This window comes from Scardinius erythrophthalmus, assembly GCF_964197995.2.
Source record: "Scardinius erythrophthalmus genome assembly, chromosome: 19".
Lineage (NCBI taxonomy): Eukaryota > Metazoa > Chordata > Actinopteri > Cypriniformes > Leuciscidae > Scardinius > Scardinius erythrophthalmus.
The window spans coordinates 37140292-37162056 of record NC_138239.1 but is presented as its reverse complement, the minus strand read 5'-3'; the positions used below and the strand labels follow the sequence as shown (position 1 = coordinate 37162056).

Sequence of the window (21765 nt, the reverse complement as noted above, 5' to 3'; positions counted from 1 at the left end):
AGTGGACCCAGTGCATCTGAGGTCAGGCGTGTTCAATCCCATCAGCCCCGGCGTCACACACCCTTCAAGCTCAGCTTAAACACTGACTAAACTGGAGAACACACTTCATTTTATTCAATCACTTCAATTACAATTTGTGGGAAAATATTATAGACCGGCTAAAACTGAATAAAGCTGATTTTTTCAATTAAAAACGAATAAATGTATAGAAGCACAATCCAATCCCTAAAACATTTGAATAAATTAAATAAAGTCGATTTTTTAATTAAAAACGAATAAATGTACAGATGCAGAGTCCAATCCCTAAAACAACTCCCTCTATTAATAAATGCCATCACTCTACATTAATATTAACTGCAAATGTGTGATCATTTTTAATGTCTAATAAAAAAGGGCTATTTATTGTTTTTCAATGCAAAAATAAATTATGTAATATGATCACTGTATTAATTTGATTGTATTATATTATAATAATCATTTGTTAGAACAGACTCTAGCAGATACAGTGATGAAAGTGTAACATGATGGTGTTTTAGACGCATGTTTAATGAAGATTTTAAAAATCAAACTCTTAATAATAAGGTAATAAATCGGGTTTTCAGCATCAGACTATTTATGATTTGTAATTGTAGTAGAGATAGAACATTTTGTGTTACCCTAAATAAAAATATGCATTTAAGTATAACCCGAACACAAAGGTGTTATTATGTAGAGTGGAAATGCATGAGCTCTACTCAACCTCTGTAATCCGTCTTAGTGTAAAACGACAAAGCAGCTTAAAATATGTGTTTAAGAGACTTGACTTGAGTGTAATCTAGCCTATTTTACCCCAACACACACACACACACACACACACACACACATTTGAATTCGACCCATTTCTTTATGTGAGAGAGCAGCTGATGTGACATGTTACTGAAGAGTAAACGAACAAATCCATATCCCAAAAATCCATCAGTGGAGTTAGTGCACATTACGCTCAATGCTGATTTGTATGACAACCCAAACACAAGCTAAGACTGAGTTCACTGTCTCGAAACCCCTGTGTAAATGCGACACACTGTGCGCAACGTTTCTGTTTCACAAAGTGCCAATTTAAGATGTGGCTCGGGACAATTTGGAGAAAGCGTGTTGAAACAAAAAAAATATAAAAAGACTATGAAAAGGCAAAGCAACTTGATTTCTGTGGAAAATAGGAGTAAGAGACGACTCCTGTAAGTGTCCACTTCCCAGTCTATATAGAGCGAGTGCATTATTCCAGATCCAGATCTCAGACGGCCCCGGGACACCAGGAGTCCTCTGGGGACGCTCAAAAACACCCTTCTCCACCGCCGCTTCTCTCGCGCACTCACTTCAGTTCACACACAAACATCCGTGCGTCAGAACACACACAAATCAAGGCATTAGAAGAGCGTCCCACCGCTACACACACACACACAACTCTAAGCAAAACGAGAAAAGTGTCTGGATCTGAAACATGCGTGTGAAACAGAAGATGCAAGCGTGAAGTTCAGGAAACTGAGAAGCAAACACAGGAGTTAGTGCGTGAGAGAGAGAGAAGATGACCTACTGGTTATGATAGCTGAGAGGATCAGGGATGCAAAGTTCGGAAATGTCCATCAGCCCAGTGTTATCATTCCAGGAGGAAGAGAAGAAGAGAAGCGGATACACCGGACACTCGCTCTCCCCGTACACACCAGCGAACACCTTCAGGAAAGTTGAGGTGGAGAGACCCTCCAGCAGTGCAGCCCACCGACTCAGGTACGCATGTGTGTGTGTGTGTGTGTGTGTGTGTGTGTGTGTGTGTGTGAGTGGGGGGGAGGGGGTCTGCTCAGATCAGGGTGAAGCGGAGAGAGAGAGAGCGAGAGCGAGCGCTACGGTGAGTGTGTGTGAGGCAGAATGAGTGTGTGCACGCTCAGTGTCGGTCTCTTTAAGACTGAAGAGCTTGATGAATATGGAACAGCTGCTGTTGGCTGATGCCTCGGAGGGGGCGGGGCTTAACACACAGAGGGGAGGGGCCACCGGGGAGGGGGAGGGAGCAGGGGGAGGGGCTGTGTGCTGAAATACTCCCACAGATGATCACACACACACACACAACAGACTCAAGCAAATACTATATAACAACACAAAAACTAATTATTTTTTCCTATATGACGAGGAAAACCTGGATTATTAAATATTACTATTTTTGGGTTACACTTTATTTTAATGTTCCTGTGTTACAGTGTAATTATGCATTTAAGTACTGTGTAATAATAATTAAATACATGCACTAATAATGAATTATAATAAAAAATAAATACACATGAACACACACACATACAAAACAGACTCAAGCAAATACTAAATAACAGCGCAAAAAAAACCCTTATTCTTTTAATGTGAGGAGGAAAACCTTGATTATTATATTATTATTATTTTGGGTTACACTTTATTTGGTAACACTTTATTTTACAGTGTCATTGTTACATGTGTTACATGTAGTTACTATAGTAATAACTATAACTGTGCCTAATTAGCTCCATGCAACTAACCTTCAACCAAACCCTAATCTTATCCTATAGTAAGTACATGTAGTTTCTTAATATTAATAAGTACTTAAAATGTATAATAACAGTGTAACGAAGACACCTTAAAATAAAGTGTAACCCTTTAGATGTCATTGTTACAGTGTAATTATGCATGTAAGCGCTGTTTATAATAATTCAAATCATGCACTTGCTATAGGGTTAGGATTGGGGTTTGGTTGAAGGTTAGCATGTAATTATACAGTAACTACGTGTAACAAGGACACCGTAGAGTAAAGTGTTACCTTGTTTTGTTTATTTTACACATAAGAAGCAGATTGTAAGAGAGTTTGAGTAATCTGTGCTCATCCACTTATGGCGTTCCCTGTGAAATGTTAAGCAAAAGCATGTGTTAATTAACTAGTAATACGTAAGTGCATTTAGATGCAAATGTGTCAAAACTTATATTTTACTTTTGATGCATTTGTTGTATTATTTTATATTATATTAAATGATATGTTAACTGCAAGTAAATTACAAATATTAGTGTGTTGGTTTAAATGATCTGTTTCATGTGGTGTCGTGAAATATTAAAAACAGCAGAGATGCATTTTACAATTCTGACATGCAGTTTTATGTTTTATGAAATTCTACTTGGTTCATTAAAATATCTGAGAGCAACAGTCGTATAAGTCCGAGAGCGGACACCAAGAGTCTGCGTTGATCAAGCCTTGAAGAATGCAGAGAATGCAGAAGTCTCTCGCGCTTGTTCCTCGTTTTATAAGCGTGCAACGAGGAGAATCAGAAGCGAGCCGTAACAAAACCACACGCATGACAAGTGGCCGGCTTGAACAGCTGAAGCTCACTGCGTTAAACACACACGGGCTGCTGAGGCATGCTGGGTAACAGGTATGCATTACACAGTAAATCACGTTGATGAATGTACATCATTCAGATGTTAAGTGAGCTGATTTGAGCATTTTTATGGCTCGACATATGATGGCACAGGAGCTCCTGGACTCGGGACGGGAACCCCGCCCTGCTCACGTTTCCATAATCAATATAAAACATCACACAATCCCTATTGATCATCACTCACGCCTCACTGCGAGCCCTGAGACGGAAAACTCCACGTATTCATCAAAAAAAATCAGAAAATTAGTGTAAAACAACAATACATGTGATGTCGTGCATCTGAATACTGTAAGACACTGAAAAAGGCTTGGAAATCTCTGTTTCATGTAACTAGAATAAATATCATAATTTCTTTGACACACAGTTTAATATAAAAGTGCACATGCTTACAAATAAGCCATCGACAAAATACTAAACATGAGTGTAAAAACACTTGCGAGCGAATCTGCATGTGCTTTTTTAAACTGTATCATTGATATGGAGCAGATGATTGATATCTCTGGGATTCAAGAACATACAGTCATTTAATTGAAAAACATGGAATTAAAGGTCATTCATCCACGAACCTAATCCATATGATTTGCGTAGAATCCCTCAGGAATGCTTATTAAGGTCTGGTCTTATGTTACAGAGGATTTGATATCAAACGCTGATACTGTGCTTGTGTTAAATGACGAGATATCTCTAGATTTAATTTAGCTCTACACACACCTCATATGCCTCTGCTCGTGAAAAAAAAAAAATCATTTGAATCTAATTATATTGCAAAGAAAGAGTTTGATGATGTTGAAGCTGATTCGTATTACAGCATTGCAATGAAAGTTGTTTAATTTATTATCAATTATCAATGACTTTATGTATAGATCTCAAGCTTTAGTTACAGTTTGTAGTTATTATTCCCATTCTCAGATTAGTTTTGAACTCAAATTCAATATAATAAATAGAGAAAATGCAGTAAAGCTCATCATGTGAGTGTTGTTTCACTGAATGAATGTATTGCTTATTTCAGCTCTTTTACTGCATTATAAATCAGAGCGTTTTAAATAAGCCATACTCTTTATTCCGAGATTTTTTTTAATAAATATTTTTGTTAAAAAAATGTCTGATTGCACACGTTTATCTAGCTATCTAGACTTCTTTTAATTTATATAAGCTGTAACGATAATTAATGATTACAAAATAACACTAACGCATTATTTTTTAGAATTGAACTTTATTGTATGAATAACATTCCAAATGTAAATGAAGGTTTCTCAGATTAATCTCTCTTCTAAAGACAGTTTTGCGAAGTAAAACGCTCGCGCAAAAACTTGAAAAGAGACCCTGATCGAACTGTAAATGTGTTGATGATAAATGAGCCTCACGCGATCGTGCATTTGGTGATATTCGCCCAGTAATTTGCACAGTTGTGTTATAAACATGATTAAACAAACGAAACAACGCAATGCAGTAATACTTGACTGATTAAGCAAAAGCAAAATGATCAAGCTTTAATAAAAGAGAGTGAAACACAGCGGAGTGTGTGAATGGAAAGTTCCCGTTAAACAGATATAGTTGAAGAGAAAGCAGAAAGAGAAGATATTTGAGGGAGTAAATGTTCCAGAAAAGAGGAGAAGACGGGAGATATTGAGTGTACCTGCACACACACACACACGGAGCTCATCCTCAGGCGCGTGTCCATCTCCGACTGAGCGCGCGCGTTTACCGGAGCCACGCGACGCACGCGACGCTCATATATGCCGAGCTCCTCCCACTGAACCCGCGACTTCTGCAAAACATTACAACTTTAAACAGACACATAATATATAATCTTCGGGGCTGTTCGTCTAGCGCGATCGAATTCTGGTACTTAACTTAACGTCAAATGCTCAACTCTCTTAATATGAAATCAACCATTTTATTGGAATATTGCAGTATTTATTTTAAATTATTTAATCTTGAATTAGATTAACTTCATCTTGCAGCATCTCTTCTCGTCTCTGAAGGCGTGGGCGGGGCAACCTGTCAATCACATGAGATCCACCAATAGCAAACAAACACAATCAAGCCCCGCCCACATTTGTTCTTGTTCGAGACGCGTTTCACTGCTATAGGGAAGAAAAGACGATCGCAACTTCCGTTTCATGAAGTCTTTGAAGTCTTGAAACTGTTTCATAATGTTTGTATTTATGTAAATGTGAAATAATGCTGTAGGCTACTTTTGTTGATTGTAGGCTAACAAATGTTTCTTACAAACTTTGTAATCCTGACTAACTTTTGCTGAAATGCTGTCACAAATTTCCTTATGTGATTCACTGAACTCAGACTAATGTGTAAATTTGGAGGGAAATGATTTATAGGATTTTGTTCAAACCCTTTTTGGGTTGCTGGGGCATGACACACTTATTGTAAACAATTATATTAGCATACGGACAGACTGGCTCACAGGAAAACTGTATTCAACACAAGCACCTACAACAATCATAATCTACCTAGCAAACAAAATGTTTCCCAAATATTTGTAAAAAACAATTCATGGAAATTCCACGAGAAGCGTAGACTTATTTCAATGACTTTTGCATCATATTAAAAATCCTTGACCCCTGAGCTTTCTGTCAGCCACCAGTCCTGACCAGTGTGCGATTAAAGGGGAAGGAATATGTGCACTAGAGCACTAGTTAGTGGTGTTTATCGGGTGGATTTCACTGATGAATAAATCAGAAGAACGTCAGAGCGTCTGGACTGAGCTGAGCTCACACTGCTGTCTGTAATAATCACGGGGTTAAATGTCACGGCCAGACGTTTTAAAGGCCTAAAATGGCTGTTTCGACCTCTGTAAGCCATCATATAGTTTAAGACATTGAGGTGAATCGCAGCTCTCTAAAAACAATGTTAAGCTATTGTTTAGAGATTTTTTTTTTTTTTTTCATATAATGAGAACAAGAGAGAACAGAGCTTGTTCAGAGATACGAGAGCTGTAGTATATTCATAAATCCTGTTTTAAACATCCCAAAGAATGCCATCTGCTTGTATGAAACTGAGCCTGATTCCTCTGGACTCCACTAGAGGGAGTTTCACCACAACTGAAACACCAATACACAACCACTAATCACTCAAACAAGACAAGCACTTCATGAAACGTGTTTAATGTAGCTTTACTTCTCATTTCAAACAACTATGCATATAAATGCAAAATAAACAAGCTTTCTACCTGCAAATGTTACATTTAAACAGATTTATTTGCAAGGTGAAGTTATGGACTCATATATTATGAGTAAACTAATGACTCCACAAGTTAATGGTGTTTTTTCAAAGCAAACATTTCTATTAGAGGCTGAGAGCACTTACAGAAAACAGAAAGCCTTACTGAGAAGTTGTCAAGTCAGCTTGCTTTAGAGACAAAAATAAATAAAAAAAGCCATCGGATAAGAAGCAAATATAACTTGCAACATGACAACAACCTAGTTGTCTTGAATTTTTGAAAATATGTTTTACAAGACATAGTCTTTCCACTTTCACATTTATTTCTAATTTAATTTAAAATGTTTTAATCCAATTAAATTTCACATTTAATTAAGTGCATTACTTGAGTTTCTTTAATTATTTGTGAAATTAACTTTGAATTTCTGAGTGAAAACCTTTGAAAGGTAAATCATACATCAAGCTTTTTATTTGAATTAAAATACCTTTCCATCATCTGTTGTTAGTATGTACCGTTTCGCATGCTAGACATGTTGACTACACTGTAAATTATTGTTCCTTTAACTTAAAAAACACAAGTTACCTGGCTGTCTAAAATGTTGAGTTCACTGCAATTAAAAATTGAGTTAAGATAATGAATTTTGAGTTCATTGAAACTAAAAATTGAGTTAATAAAGGATATTTATTTAATCAACAGAAACTCAAAATATTGTTATCTACAATGTTAGATAAGCTGACTTGACAACTTCTTTTTCCCTTTCCCTTTAAAACCTCACTTAAAGGGAATGGCTGAACTTTTTATCTCGAGCACTTCTTGCGTTGTTTCTGCCTCCTCATGATGACTCGCTTAATTTAGTCCTAATTTGTAAGTCGCTTTGGATAAAAGCGTCTGCTTAATGACTAAATGTAAATGTAATGTAAATGTTATCTGAACCACATTAATTATCTAAATTGATTTGACAAAAAAAAAAAACGGTGTGATAAGAAATCATGAAAATAATTCTTTACAGTGTAAATATATTTACAACTTCTAGACCTGCGTTTGTGTCTGATGTCAAACATTTGATTGCCCGAGGATGTTTCCAGAACCACAGAAGATATGAAAACACTTCAGTTAATAAACATGGATCTGCTTTTCCCATAAACCTCCATCATGTTGATCCAATACAGTTGTGCGCATCATACACTATATTTGGGGAGGCTTCCCGGGGGTCACGGGTGGTAAACAGTGTGTTCTTCTGCAAACTCCTGATATCTGCTCATTTTTCCCCGCAGTCGTAAGTGAATTACGACATCATGGCAAACCCAGTTAAAGTCACTCACGTTCAGAGCAGCAGACAGTCGAGACCCAGTGAAATATGTCCTCCAATCCAGCATTAATCTAAACTTCTGTCCCTCTGAACGTTGCATAATTCAAAACCCAAACATTTTTCTTTCCATCGCTAAACCAAATAAGTCTGTGTTTTTCTGTCCGTTCCTCCCAGTCCACTCCATCCCACCAAATTTCATTTGAAGACCCGTGCCGTGGTCCGGTTTCAGATTTACTCACTTAACAAAAATGGACAGGAGACCGTAAGTGCTTTTTGAATCTCTGAATGGACTCTCTCTCTCTCTCTCTCTCTCTCTCTCTCTCTCTCTCTCTCTCTCTCTCTCTCTCTCTCTCTCTCTCTCTCTCTCTCTCTCTCTCTCTCTCTCTCTCTCTCTCTCTCTCTCTCTCTCTCTCTGTGTGAGGAGGAATGGGGGGTGGGATACTCAAGAAATGAGGATGTCTACTTCATGGGACCTGACAGAAAATCCATACGCTGCAATGTTTATCATTCAGTCATTATCTCGCCGCCAAATGGAAGGACAATAATCCAATCATTTAGGCCGGCTTTACCTGAGGCTCTTTCACAGCTTTTTTTAAACAGTAAAGTGTCTAATGTGGCAATGATAGAGAGAAGAGTGTCACTTCATACATAAAATCAACTCAATAACATAGACCAGCTGCTCTCCTCAAGTCAGGCCGATTATCATTTAATGCGCATTCTATGAAAAAGGCCATTTAACTATATTTACGAAACATCTTATTGGGCGATGAATGTGTTTATGTGTCGAAAAGCCCCTGGTTTGCCATCGCAGGAATGAACACATTTGAACTTTGTCTACAGAAACGTAACAGGGTTGACTGTTTGTGTAATTTACACTTCTTTCTGCCAATATAGACTTACGCTCAAGGTCATGACACTGCAAGCTGCTTAATGCTGACATTGTCATACAAAATTAATATGTAGATTAACTTCCTGAAAGGATGATGAAAAGTGACAGTAAAGACATTTATAATGTTACAAAAGATTATATTTCAAATAAAATCTTTTGAACTTTCTATTTATCGAAGAATCCTGAAAAATAAAACGTATGACGGTTTCCACAAAAATATGAAACATTAATAATAATCATAAATGTTTCTTGATCATCAAATCTTCATATTAGAATGATTTCTGAAGGATCATGTGACACTGAAGACTGGAGTAATGATGCTGAGAATTCAGGAATAAATTACACTTTACTATATATTCACATAGAAAACTGCTGTTTAATATTGGAATAATATTTCACAATATTACAGTTTTTACTCTAGTTTTGATCAAATAACTGCAGCCTTGGTGAGAAAAAACATTTACAAATACCACCAACCCCAAACTTTTGAACATTAGGTCGCATAAAAGTTTTGCCTGTGTGTGTGTGTGTGTGTGTGTGTGTGTGTGTGTGTGTGTGTGTGTGTGTGTGTGTGTGTGTGTGATGGGTATGTCTCCATCACGTCTATGGAGAGTCCTCACACAGATAGTGAACCAGACGCGCCTCATTTGCTGTAATGTAACAGTGCCAATGTCTAGTTTCGGCCAATGAAAACCCTCACAGGTCAACCACTAGTGCTGTCTGTGTTAATGACACCAAACACCAAAACTGCTAATCCCATAATAACACGCGGGTCATTAGAAAGTCTTTCATGGACAGTAAGCGCGTCAGACCCTCTTCACACCAAGAAGCGGCTGAAAGGAAGTTTATCTCATTTGGGAAAGTGAAAGGAACGCGTTCTTATCTGTCAATAAACAGTAATTAGATTTGGTGGCCGATAACGTCGATTGCTTTCTAATCTAGCTGTCAGCTGGGATGTGTATAATTAAAAATCCTGATTGATAAAGGGGTCCGAGGCTGCCCACCGTACCTCCTCCAGACGCGTGCATGTACTCAGATCCACACATGATGATGGCCTGAGGAGGAAGAGCAGCGAACAGCTTTTATTGATCAGAGATATCTGCTATCAGAGGCGCTGGAGGACCTTCATCCAACAACAGACAAGTCACACGTTATTGCACATGCTTTGGACTTCATCTTCATTGCAGTCCACTGAAGCTCATTTATTCACCCTCATTCATGTTATTTCTTTCTTCAGTGAAACACATTTTGTCCAAGCCATGCTTCTTCATACAATAAACTGGTGAGTTCTACAGCCAGTTGTAATAGTATCATAAGTCAATATGACAGAATGCTTTACTGTAAGTCATCTGATACTTTGTGAGAGGAACAGACTGAAAAAAATAGGCAAAGTTTTTCATTTTAGTTTAGATGGTTGAAGTACTAAAAAGTACCAAAAAAATTGTAAAAACATAATAAAAACTACAAAGACATATTTAAAAAAATTAAAAAAATTAAAAAATGACAAAACCACACAACAGGATTCAAAACCTTAATTAAAATGAAAATGAAAACGGGAAATATAAAATAAAAATGCTAAATGTTAACAAAAACTATTATAATAAATCATTGCTACTTAACGAACACTGGCAAGAGTGACAGCAAGTTGGAAAACATATTTTGAATAAACTGTTTTTTAAAGGGTCTGCAAGACATTTTTAACGGAATTAAAACTGATCAAAATTAAAATTAAAAATAGCCATGGTAAGATTCTTCGTATAGACAATTCAAAGTAATTTGAGACAAGAAGCCAGAAGCTGTCCCAAAAGCAACAGGAAGACAGTAAAGAAGAGTTTTATTCATTAAACTCTCAGACAAATAGTCAGAAATCCAGAAAGTGTGAAAGCACACAATATAGACACAACATACATATACAAAAGAAATGACACAAGTGAGCAAGACACTGCAACTCAAAACAACACAAAGATATCTCAGTTAAGAAAACAACAAAATGCATGGCAGAGGAAAATATCATTTTATAGAGATTGATGGAAAGAGCAGAGAGACAGACAGATGGAGAGAGAGAGAGAGAGAGAGAGAGAGAGAGAGAGAGAGAGAGAGAGAGAGAGAGAGAGAGAGAGAGAGAGAGAGAGAGAGAGAGAGAGAGAGAGACTAGAGTCTGTGAGAGTGTGACCTTCACTGTCTCGCTCTGCTCACCAAACCAAAGTTGACCCACTGGCATGAATGATGGCTGTGCACTTTTTTACCTCACACACACACACACACACACACACACACACACACACACACACACACACACACACACACACACACACACACACACACACACAGGGACTCTCCATATGTCACATTCTTGACTTGTTTTGTTTAGTTTTGTTTTCATAGTTTTTATTGGCACCATTTGCCTGAGTTCTCGTTCATTATTAGTTGTCATGGTTCCTGATTAGTTTCACACCTGTTCCCTGTTTGGTTGATAATCTTCATCCTGTGTCACAAATCTTTGTTGTGGATCTCGCTACACACAACCACTCGTTACAGACCGCAAGACCCAGAAAGGATTTAAAACGGCAAAAGGGGAATAAAAATATGCATATCCTTTCAAATATATCTAGCAAAATATGCTAGAGCAGGGTGATCACTCCTAAAGGATCACACGAGGGATCTTCTCGATCTGGCTTGCCTCACTCAGTATCCCGACCGCTCGCTCTGCATATTTTTTGACGCCAGCCTCAATAAGCAGTCGAAGGCACGCCTGCCTGTGGAAGGTCCTCGAGGGAGCTTCGCAGAGTATGTGGAGTGGATGCTGGTGAAGTGCGACTCCCCATACACCGTCTGCCTCGCTGATGAGGACAACACCCGCCCCACTCCAGTCCCAGAGCCCAGCCAGCCTTCAGCCACGCCCGCCGCGGAGCATAAGCCAGAGCCCATCGCAGACTCAGAGCCCGAGCCACCACGAATATCAAGCCAGAGTGTTTGCCAGAGGCCAATTTCGTCCCGGAGCCCGAGGACATCTCAGAGTGTGAACAGGAGCATTAGCTGGCAACAGTATCCATCATAGAGGGCATATTGGTGGAGTCTGAGGGAATGGATTGGAGCTCCGCCCACACTCCTGTCGCTGTGGATCCAAGTCATCTTCGTCTCTGCTGGTTCAGCCCACTCCACGTCTTCGTAGCCGCTGGTTATGCCCAGTCTGAAGTCTTTGTCGCCCAGCTCCAAGTCTCTTGCACCACAAATGATCTCTCCCAGCCTCCCTCTCCCTCCACTTCTGCCCATGCCATCCAGTTATTCGGCCTTGCCTCCACTGTCTCCCTTCAGCCCCCAGGCTCCTCCTTCTGTGGTTCCATCCAGCTGCTCGGACCCGCGTGGGGCTTCCCAGACATCAGCTCCATCTTAGTCCATGGATCCCTCAGCTCCAGCTCAAGCCTCCGAGCTCAGGACTCCACCTCCGGCCCATCAGCTTCACCTTGGCTCAACACCACCTCGGTTTCTCCATGGTCTGCCATCCCTCAGGCTCAGCCAGTGCTCCCTCATCCCTCTGGCTCCGCCTCGGACTTCAGAGTCATCAGTTGTGTCTCGATCCTCCACCCCTCTGGCTCCGCAAAACTCCTTCTTCTCTCCATTCTCTTCTTCCATTGTCCTCACTCAGACCGTCTCCACCCTGGTCTGCCAAGCCCATATCTCCAGCTACCTGTGGCTCCACCTTGGCCCTCCAGGCCTTTAGCATCACCCTGGGTCTACATCTCTTCTGCTCCGCCAGGTTCCCTCTGGTCACGTCTCCACCTCAGGCAGTCAAGCTCCTGGCTCTTTCTCCATAAGTTCTGCCATGGGCCTTCATCCTGACTCGGCTGTGGGTCATCTTATGACTCCTCCCATCTCCGCCCTGGCTCCTCCCACCATCAACTCCTCCTTGGCATTCATTTTGGTCAGCCTCTCCTCAACTTAGTCCTATCATGGTCCTCGTCTTCCCCCTGAACCCCCTCCCTCCCTTCCGCCTCTGTTGGACTTGTTTGCAGCATGAGGATGTGCTTTCGGCACCAATCTAGTGCTGTATTTCAGTGTCTTATTCACCGACCAGCCGTTGCCTCTGCTGGTATAGCACTACATCATGCATATTACATACATAGGTCACTGTTATTCTATTCAGCAAAATACACACCTCCTTACTATGTAAATGAGGCTCATTTTAGAATGCAATGTATCAGCTGTATTTGCCTGCCGCAATAAACACTGCAATATTAACAATAGTCATCATGGAAACAGTTCTAGTGCAATCACATTAGCAAAATTTAAGGGTGAAAAGTAGCGATGTATGAAACCAAGAAGCTTTCTGTGAGTCAGCATGGCAGATTTGCATGACCAACGCTGCGTCCGAAATCAAATACTTCCCTACTATATCAAATTTGAAAAAAAGTATGGCAAAAGAGTAGAATGCCCGAATACATAGTATTCAAAAAACAGTAACAGTAGTAGTCCCCGGATGAGTTACTACTTCCGGCGAGATTCTGAAGTGTGCATTCGATGGACACTTTAATATCTCATGAGGCCACGGGAGAGGATTTATGAATGGCAGTGAAGTGACACAACTGACACTGGTAAGTCATGTGACAGTGAAAACATGGTGGATGTAGTACTTCCGAATTTCATTTACTTCCCATATTTACGTGAAGTAAATTCAAATGCAGTACGAACCGTATGTGACTTCGGACACAGCGCAACTGAAGCTGATGCAAAATTTACATGTGGAAATCTTTTACCGACACAAGTATTTCCCAAATGCATTTCTATTAAAATGATTGCATTTCACCCACTAAAACTCACAGAACAACACTAAATGTGTTGATGATGATCAAATTGATGGAGATGAGCAGTGAATGTTCAGTCAAACATTTTAAAGAACGGCTTCTCCTGTCTGGATCACAGCTCAGAACCGGTCTGTCGGATCTCAGCAGACTACACTGTGAGACTGTACACACAGAACAACACATGATCACTACAGTCCTTCAAAGAAACTCACAACACATTGCACATTTAAAGTGTGCACATTTAAATGAGTCTCAAAGCAACGGCCCAGCACTTAATTTACTTCTTAATGGCTGACAAAATTTACTCAGGAAAACTTCCATTGGGCACAAAATGACTTTCTTTAGTTTTCAATTTGCGTGTCTATGATGGCGATTGAGATTGATGCGACGGCAGCTCATGCATGTCTACTCTGAGAATTTACCTTATTTAACTGATTTGCATCATTTCCTCACCAAACAATGTCGTTTATTAACTTTAATCAGACATAAAAAAATGTGTGCTTGCTGTTAATGCTGCTCTGATTTACACAAGCATGTTCATGCTGTTGAAAATAAGTGATGATAAGAGTTTATTATTGATTAAAATGTCATCTGTGTAATTGCTGCAAATCATTCTTTCTCATTTGGTTTAAAGCATGTGGTGAAAAAGATATGTGTGGAACTATTTGTGTAATAATAACCCAACTAGAGAAGATAAGACAAAGCTTGTTTTGCCAGGGGGAAATATAGTCAGTCAGTGTTATTGTTATTGTAGTATCATTGAGATACTATTATAGTTTTTATTAATATTTTGAATGTTTTTATTTTTATATTTTCTGTATTCCTTTTAATGTTAATTTAGTTATTTTGTTTTGTATGATTTTGTTGTCTCTCTGCTTCCAAATTTCAATTATATATATTTATTTTTTAATTGTCAAATTTCAGTTTAATTCAATGCATTACTTGACGTTTCTTTGTAATTATTTGTGATATTTTCGCGCAATCTCTGAGTTTTTTTTTTTAATCTTACACCAATTTTTTTCATTAAAAGGGAAGTTTAATTATGAAATACATTTTTATTTGTAATAATAAAAAATAAAAAAACGTGTTTGGCCTTTAAGTTGAAGTGTTAATATGCTTGAAAAAATGCAACACTGCAATGTTTTGCACTGAAGCCAACATTATCAATCCAACCCTATATAAGCACTCCTGTTTACTTTTCTTTTGCGACATGGCAGGAGCATTTAACCATGGAGGTGTGGTACACGCGTACAGAGAGCGCAGCGTTTGAGAGAGCACATCTGCAGCTGGCCATCAGGATGAAACGGTAAGATATTCAGGAGCGTTGAGCAGAGAGTTCGGAGAGTGTTAAACACACAGAAGTGAATCTCCCTGCTGATTAAAATGGATGTTCCCATGCTGATCCTTCACTGTGGAAGTTTGCGGTTAAGGAACTCCTTAATATTCCCGCCCATGTCTGGCTAATGTGTAAAAGTGATGAATAGCAGGGGGTCGAGGGCCATTTGATTGTGCTTCACGGGCAGCCTGAAACACTTTGAGCTCGATGGGTTCGTTCAGTGCTGATGTAACGTTATTAGTGTCAGTGTGGCACGACTGGAACTGCTCAGAGATCAGTGATGCTCTGTGTTGTTGACATCGGTTAAAGGTCTCATATTTTTATGACAAGTATTTCACAGGGCTTCCAATACATCAGTCGCTATCTGACCCATGTAAATATGCACAACTATCTTGACAGTCACACACACACACACACACACACACACACACACACACACACACACACACACACACATACACACACACACAACTCAACACACAACTCATGCATATGTGTCACACACATGCAGTCAACGTAAAAGCATCAGGTGAACTGAGTCATTTACAAAGGATATTATAACTATAACTATATAACATTATAACTAACCCGACTCCTAAACCTACCCATCACACACACACACACACACACACACACACACACACACACACACACACACACACACTAACCCGACCCCTAAACCTACCCATTACACACACACACACACAGACACACACACACACACACACACACACTCTAACCCAACCCCTAAACCTACCCATTACACACACGCACGCACGCACGCACGCACGCACACACACGCACACACACTAACCCGATCCCTAAACCTACCCACACACGCACGCACACACACACTAACCCGATCCCTAAACCTACCCACACACACACACACACACACACACACACTAACCCAATCCCTAAACCTACCCACACACACACACACAAACCCGATCCCTACACCTACCATTCACACACAAACAAACCCGATCCCTAAACACACACACACACACACACATACACACAAAGGAGGTTTTTGTAGATTTTTGTCAGGATTTTGGTCACTTCTCGGTACAAATTTGTCCCCAAAATATAGTTAAGTAGGTACACACACACACACACACACACACTGTCGCCGTGGGACAGCAGATATCTGATCAGGTCTTCTGAAGACACCAGTTCTTGTCACCGGAGCTGCTCCATCACCTCTACAGTTTCATCTCAGTCCTGTTTGATATTCCCGCATCATTCCCGCACGCCGCTTCCCCACAGTTTCAGAGGCTTGTCTTCTTCATCGCGGACTCGTGTTGTGGCGGCAGTAAAGGGCCGCCCGCAGTGGGAGAGATCCTAATTAACAGCCTTTTCATTGGAATGGGCCTTTCTGTTGCCGCTCGATCTTTGCGAGGGCTTGTTTTATGGCAGCGTCGGGGAGCCCCGGTCGGGGATTTGGAGAGGGATAATTGCCTTTGCCGCAGGCTCCAGTAATCTGGTGGGCTAATTCATTATTTTAATAAGTTAGCTTCTCCTAGGGGGCGAGAGCGGCTCGGCGTCGCAGAACTCTGACAGCGGGTCCTCGTTATCGTTATGGCCACGTCCACGCGGGGTTAATAACAGTTATTAGCCCCTCTCCTCGGCCGTAATTTCTGCCGTATAACCGGGTCCGTTCAGATCGACATCAGAGAAACCCCGCGCACGGGAGGAGAGCTTCACCAGGGGTAACACAGTCATCGGGACAGCAGGGAGATCCAACCGATTCATCCAAACAAGCAGTCGGTCGTGGGGTTTGCGTAACTAATGACTCCATTTTGGAGACAATCTTCTTTCTGCCATGCTAATGAACTGCCCGGCCTGGCTTTGATGACTGCAATTCACATGGACACTTTACACCGCGCCTGATTAAAAAGCATGTCATTGTCATTTCAACAAGAGGGAGGGTGTTGCAGAAACGCTCCTGATGCATCAAAGCATCAGAAACCCCTAGAGATCCTCCTTATTTTGCAGTGTGGATCTTTGACTTCCGCTATAGGTAAATAATTAGAGGAATAGCAAAGAACTAGAAACGCTAAAACCACGTGTGTTTATGATTATGATAATACATTAAAATATTATGATAACAAGCAGTTTGCAATATATAGCGGGATAACGTATTGTTTTTGTACAGCTAAAGCTGTAAGCGAATGACACCGGAAGCACTTCATGAGCACTTCATACCCTCATTCACTATTCTCTACATTACTACACTAATATAGTTCACTTGAAGGAGTGAATGAAAGCGAGTGAGTGAATTCAGACACTGAAATTTTGCATAGTTTGTGCTTGCTGTTTTATAATCATTTGAAACTTAGCAAACTAGCATGTAAGCACACTGTGCTCTGATTGGTCGGCTGGAGCAGTGTGTTGTGATTGGTCAAGCGCTTGATTCAACATGATTACGTAACATGTTCCGCATTCCAGCTAGTGCAAGACCAGCATTTGTGGTTAAAAAGTATATAAATGTTTATTTTTTTTTATAAAATGTCCGCTGGTTTGTCTCGATAAGACTCTTATTCCTCGGCTGGATCGTGTCGAGACTTTGAAGCTGCACTGAAACTCACATCTGGACCTTCGACCCGTTGGACCCCATTGAAGACACTATATGGAGAAACATCCTGGAGTGTTTTCCTCAAAAACCTTCATTTCTTTTTTACTGAAGAAAGAAAGACATGAACATCTAGGATGAAGTAGAGGAGAGTAAATTATCAGGAAATTTTAATTCTGAAGTGAACTAATCTTTTACCTAACTCAACCAGGCCCCGCCCCTTTATTCTGCGCATTAATTATTGAAATGAGGAATATTGTGACGTGTTCGTTCCCGGAAGAAACTCAAGACTACAATGGAGGCGTTTCAGGGAGTTCAGAAACACTGACACCGATATAGAGAATAACTCCCGCTGGAGGGACTTTGTGACTTTGCAGAGCTTTTTCATGCTCAAACCGCAACATTACAGTCAAAAAAAAAAAAAAACCATAACAGACGAGCTTTAATACTGCAGCGCTAAAGTCCCAGCGCTCCTGTCGACCGCTCTTGTCTTTATGTTTCAGAGAGCCAGTGGCCGGGTATTAAAACCCTCGATCTGAGTGACACAGTCTGTGCTTTAACATACACAACACTGCAGGAATCTACGGTGGCCCAGTAGTGCACAACACAACGAAATGTAAAAAGCAAACATAAGTTCACAACACAACGAAATTAAGCCACAACACAACGGAAACAAGCCACAACACAACGGAAAATCCACAACACAACGAAATAAAGCCACAACACAACGGAAAATCTACAACACAACGAAATAAAGCCACAACACAACGGAAATGCTCCCGACCACTAGAGGGCTCTCGGAGCCCAGTAAAGTTAGTTTTCCAAGCCATTGTTCATTAGAGAGTCAGCAGTCTATAAAAATATATCAACACCACGATTAGTTTTAACAGTATGTAGCTAACCATTGTTTATCGACATTTATTAATTCAAAATCACCTACGTGCATTATAGCTGCATATTTATACTCTAGAATGCTTTGACGCGCTACCACGGCGCATTATCCCTGAGGGAGCGTCTGCCAATTCCTCCAAGTTGTTAAAACGTATAATTTGTTTTAATTAAAATTACTTTTAACATTCAAAAACAGACATGTTCAAAATCCAAAGCTTGATTGTATTTGATAGTAGACTGACTTAATAAGACTTTTATAATGACTTAATAATGACTTTTTTCCAATACCCTTCATGTATTTACAGTAATTAACATTTTTTTTTTTTTAGGAAATTTCTGTAAAAGTTTTTTTTTTCTTTTATCATGTTCCTAGTGACCAGACTGACTTATTATATGTGGAATTGTGCCAATTCCTTCCAATTTCACCAAATGGTTTTTATTTTTATTTATCAAATTATATTATAATAAATTATACGTTTTAACCACTTGGTGGAATTGCCAGACGTTCCCTGACGATCATGCGCTGTGGTAGCGCGTCCAAGCATTCTCGAGTATAAATCAAATACGCAGCTATAATTCATGTAGGTTATTTTGAAGTAATGTTGATATACACTGTTAAAACTTATCGTGGTATTTATATATTAAGACTGCTGACTCTATAGAACAATGACTTGGAAAACTAACTTTACTGGGCTCCGAGAGCCCTCAAGTGGTCGGGAGCATTTCCGTTGTGTTGTGGCTTTATTTCGTTGTGTTGTAGATTTTCCGTTGTGTTGTGGCTTATTTCCGTTGTGTTGTGGCTTTATTTCGTTGTGTTGTGGATTTTTCGTTGTGTTGTGGCTTGTTTCCGTTGTGTTGTGGCTTTATTTCGGTGTGTTGTGGATTTTCCGTTGTGTTGTGGCTTGTTTCCGTTGTGTTGTGGCTTTATTTCGTTGTGTTGTGAACTTATGTTTCCTTTTTACATTTCGTTGTGTTGTGCACTACTGGGCCACCGTAGGAATCAATTGCCAAAACCACCCTGAAAATTCATGAATTTCAAGCAAAACCTTTATCAGCTCATTTCATCAACATGCTTTCCACTGTAATTCGTGCTTGACAGCAGCGCTAATGTGGAAAGTGTTCTTTTCCAAATTGATTCATATTGCTTGAGCATTCCCATGACTGATTACACATTGTTTGTTTAAGACAGAGAGGGTTTTACTCTGGCGCAGATACACATCTAAAAGCTCAACCATCCACTCTAAGGAGGAGGATGTGGTCAATAACCCCGCATGTGATATCACTAAACTAGTTCAGCATTAACCGCTTAATGTCTGGCGTGAGCAGCCACATGTGGAGAGCTGGCAGCGCAGAGACTCCTGGGAAAGCCTGAGGCCGTCGCATTGAAACACATGCAATCCTCTGCTTTTACTGCTGCTGGTTTACACACTCGCCATTGGCTGAACCTGCCAACTGCAAACAGACTTTATCATTATAGATCGAATTATGCTGATAGGTCACAAAAGCCTCGTTCAGACTGTCAGTCCGAATCCAATTATTTGTGTATCCGATTGGAATCTGATTTTAAATGATTGTACCTATGTACACACTGTGTATCGCAACTGTTCAGATCCGATTTGTGTGTCCATGCCGCTCTTTCGTTTTCGTGTTTGGTTTCTATGGTATTGACGTTATGTTGGTAGGAATACGTCATATACAACAACATCTGTAACATGGAGGGGTTTACAATAGAAATGGGTTCTTATTTAAATTTTCCAATGCCATTGCACTGGACTGTGCGTCTTCTGAGGCCGCGGCAGAACCGGAGGCTGGTATTTAAAGGTGCTCTAAGCGATGTCACACGTTTTTTAAGCCAAAAGATTTTTTGTCACATCCAGCAAACATCTCCTCACTATCCGCTAGCTGCCCGTCCCCTGAACACACTGTAAAGAAACGCGGTCTCTGTAGACAGCCCAGGCTCCACAAACGGCAACAAAAACAAACTGGCCCAGCCTGGACCACGAAACATAACAAACAGTGTTCCAGCCAATAACCGACAAGAATGATTTGGGGGTGGGGGGGGTTAGTGCACGTGCACATGAAGGGGGGGGGGAGGGTGGAGGAGAGAGAAGCATGAAGAGGGAAGTTAGCTAGAGGAGAGATGTCCCAGACAACAACAACGACTAACGTTAAAAATTTATATTCTTTTGATATGGCCGACACATGACCAAAGAGACGACGTTCCAATGAACAAAATACAAAGAATAGGGAAAAGGAGACGGAACGCGCGAAGTCCTGAATTTACATCGGAAAAGCGTTCAAAAGGTGGCGAGAACTCTGCCAGCAGAAGGGCTTCCGATCCGACATTCAGGAGGCTCTGTTTTTGCTGGACAGGGTAAATCCAGTTTGTTTTTTCTAAATGGTTGAGGGGGAGGGAGGGTCGAGCTAGCCTCCGTTTTGTTTGACAATACTTCGAACGCCAACAAGAAGTGACGTCACTCAACATCGCTTAGAGCACCTTTTAACGTTACGGCTTTTTTTCAGCGCTGTCCGTTATATTTTCATTTTCTGCTCGTCCGGTACTTTGCAACAACACAGCATTGTTTCATCCGATCAAATCCGATCAGATCGTTCAGACTGAGACGGATTTCCAGAAATAGGATTTCAAACCTCATATGAATGTAGCTTGTAAAGATCGGATTTCATGTGATTTTTAACCGTTCACACTAGCTACTATCGGATTTGGACTGACAGTCTGAACGAGGTTAAAGTGAAGTAAAAATAGCTTGATGGAGTTAAATACAGCTTTAGCTGACTGAACGTCCAGTTTGCTGGCTCAGGTTTGTGTCCGGTGACTACGGTCGTCTCACATCAGCGCCAGCGGTGCAAAGGCGAATGTATTTCTGCTCATGAAGTGCAGAGGTCATGTGATGCTGCAGCCTTTTTGCTTCGCTGCCAATATCGAGTTGATTTTGAAGAGCTCGACTACGTCACGCAACATAATGGTCTGGACGGCAGCGAATTCCCCTCTGCCCCCAAAAATAGTCCATGTGCATCATTCTCAACCAGCGGATCAATAGTTCCATTCCCATTTCAGCCCATCCGCCCACATCCCAGAATAGGACAGCTTGCAAAACCCGCTCGCCGCGTCAGCTAATTGCAAACCTATTGCTTTAAAAAAACAAAAAAACATCTGTGCCACTGCCAACATGCAGACGATGGTGCCGCTCACCCGGAGGTCATCAGGTGCTTGAGCAAAAGCTCCAAACTCACAGAATAACGCACCAAACCTCTTCCGATGCTGGACCAACAACGCTCTGCAAACTGATTACTGTGAAGTCAGTGTGGATGAGAAACCCTTCCACTGGAAGCCAGTGTCAT

General features: G+C 40.5%; 1 protein-coding gene across 3 annotated transcripts in view; it reads right to left on the bottom strand.

Moving 5' to 3' along the window:
* The window catches only part of esrrb (estrogen-related receptor beta), a 124798-nt gene that overhangs the window by 90978 nt on the left and 12055 nt on the right, over positions 1-21765 (bottom strand). The window contains exon 1 of one of the 3 annotated variants that reach the window (XM_081393883.1): positions 5059-5128. The exons of 1 other annotated variant lie outside the window; for it this stretch is intronic. Coding sequence is in view for 1 of the 2 variants with exons in the window: in XM_081393882.1 (XP_081250008.1) it covers positions 1571-1620 (50 nt within the window). In the remaining variant the exon portion in view is untranslated. Of the gene's footprint in view, positions 1-1570; positions 1939-5058; positions 5129-21765 lie in introns of those variants that run through there. One more of the 3 variants, XM_081393882.1, reaches the window with a different exon arrangement.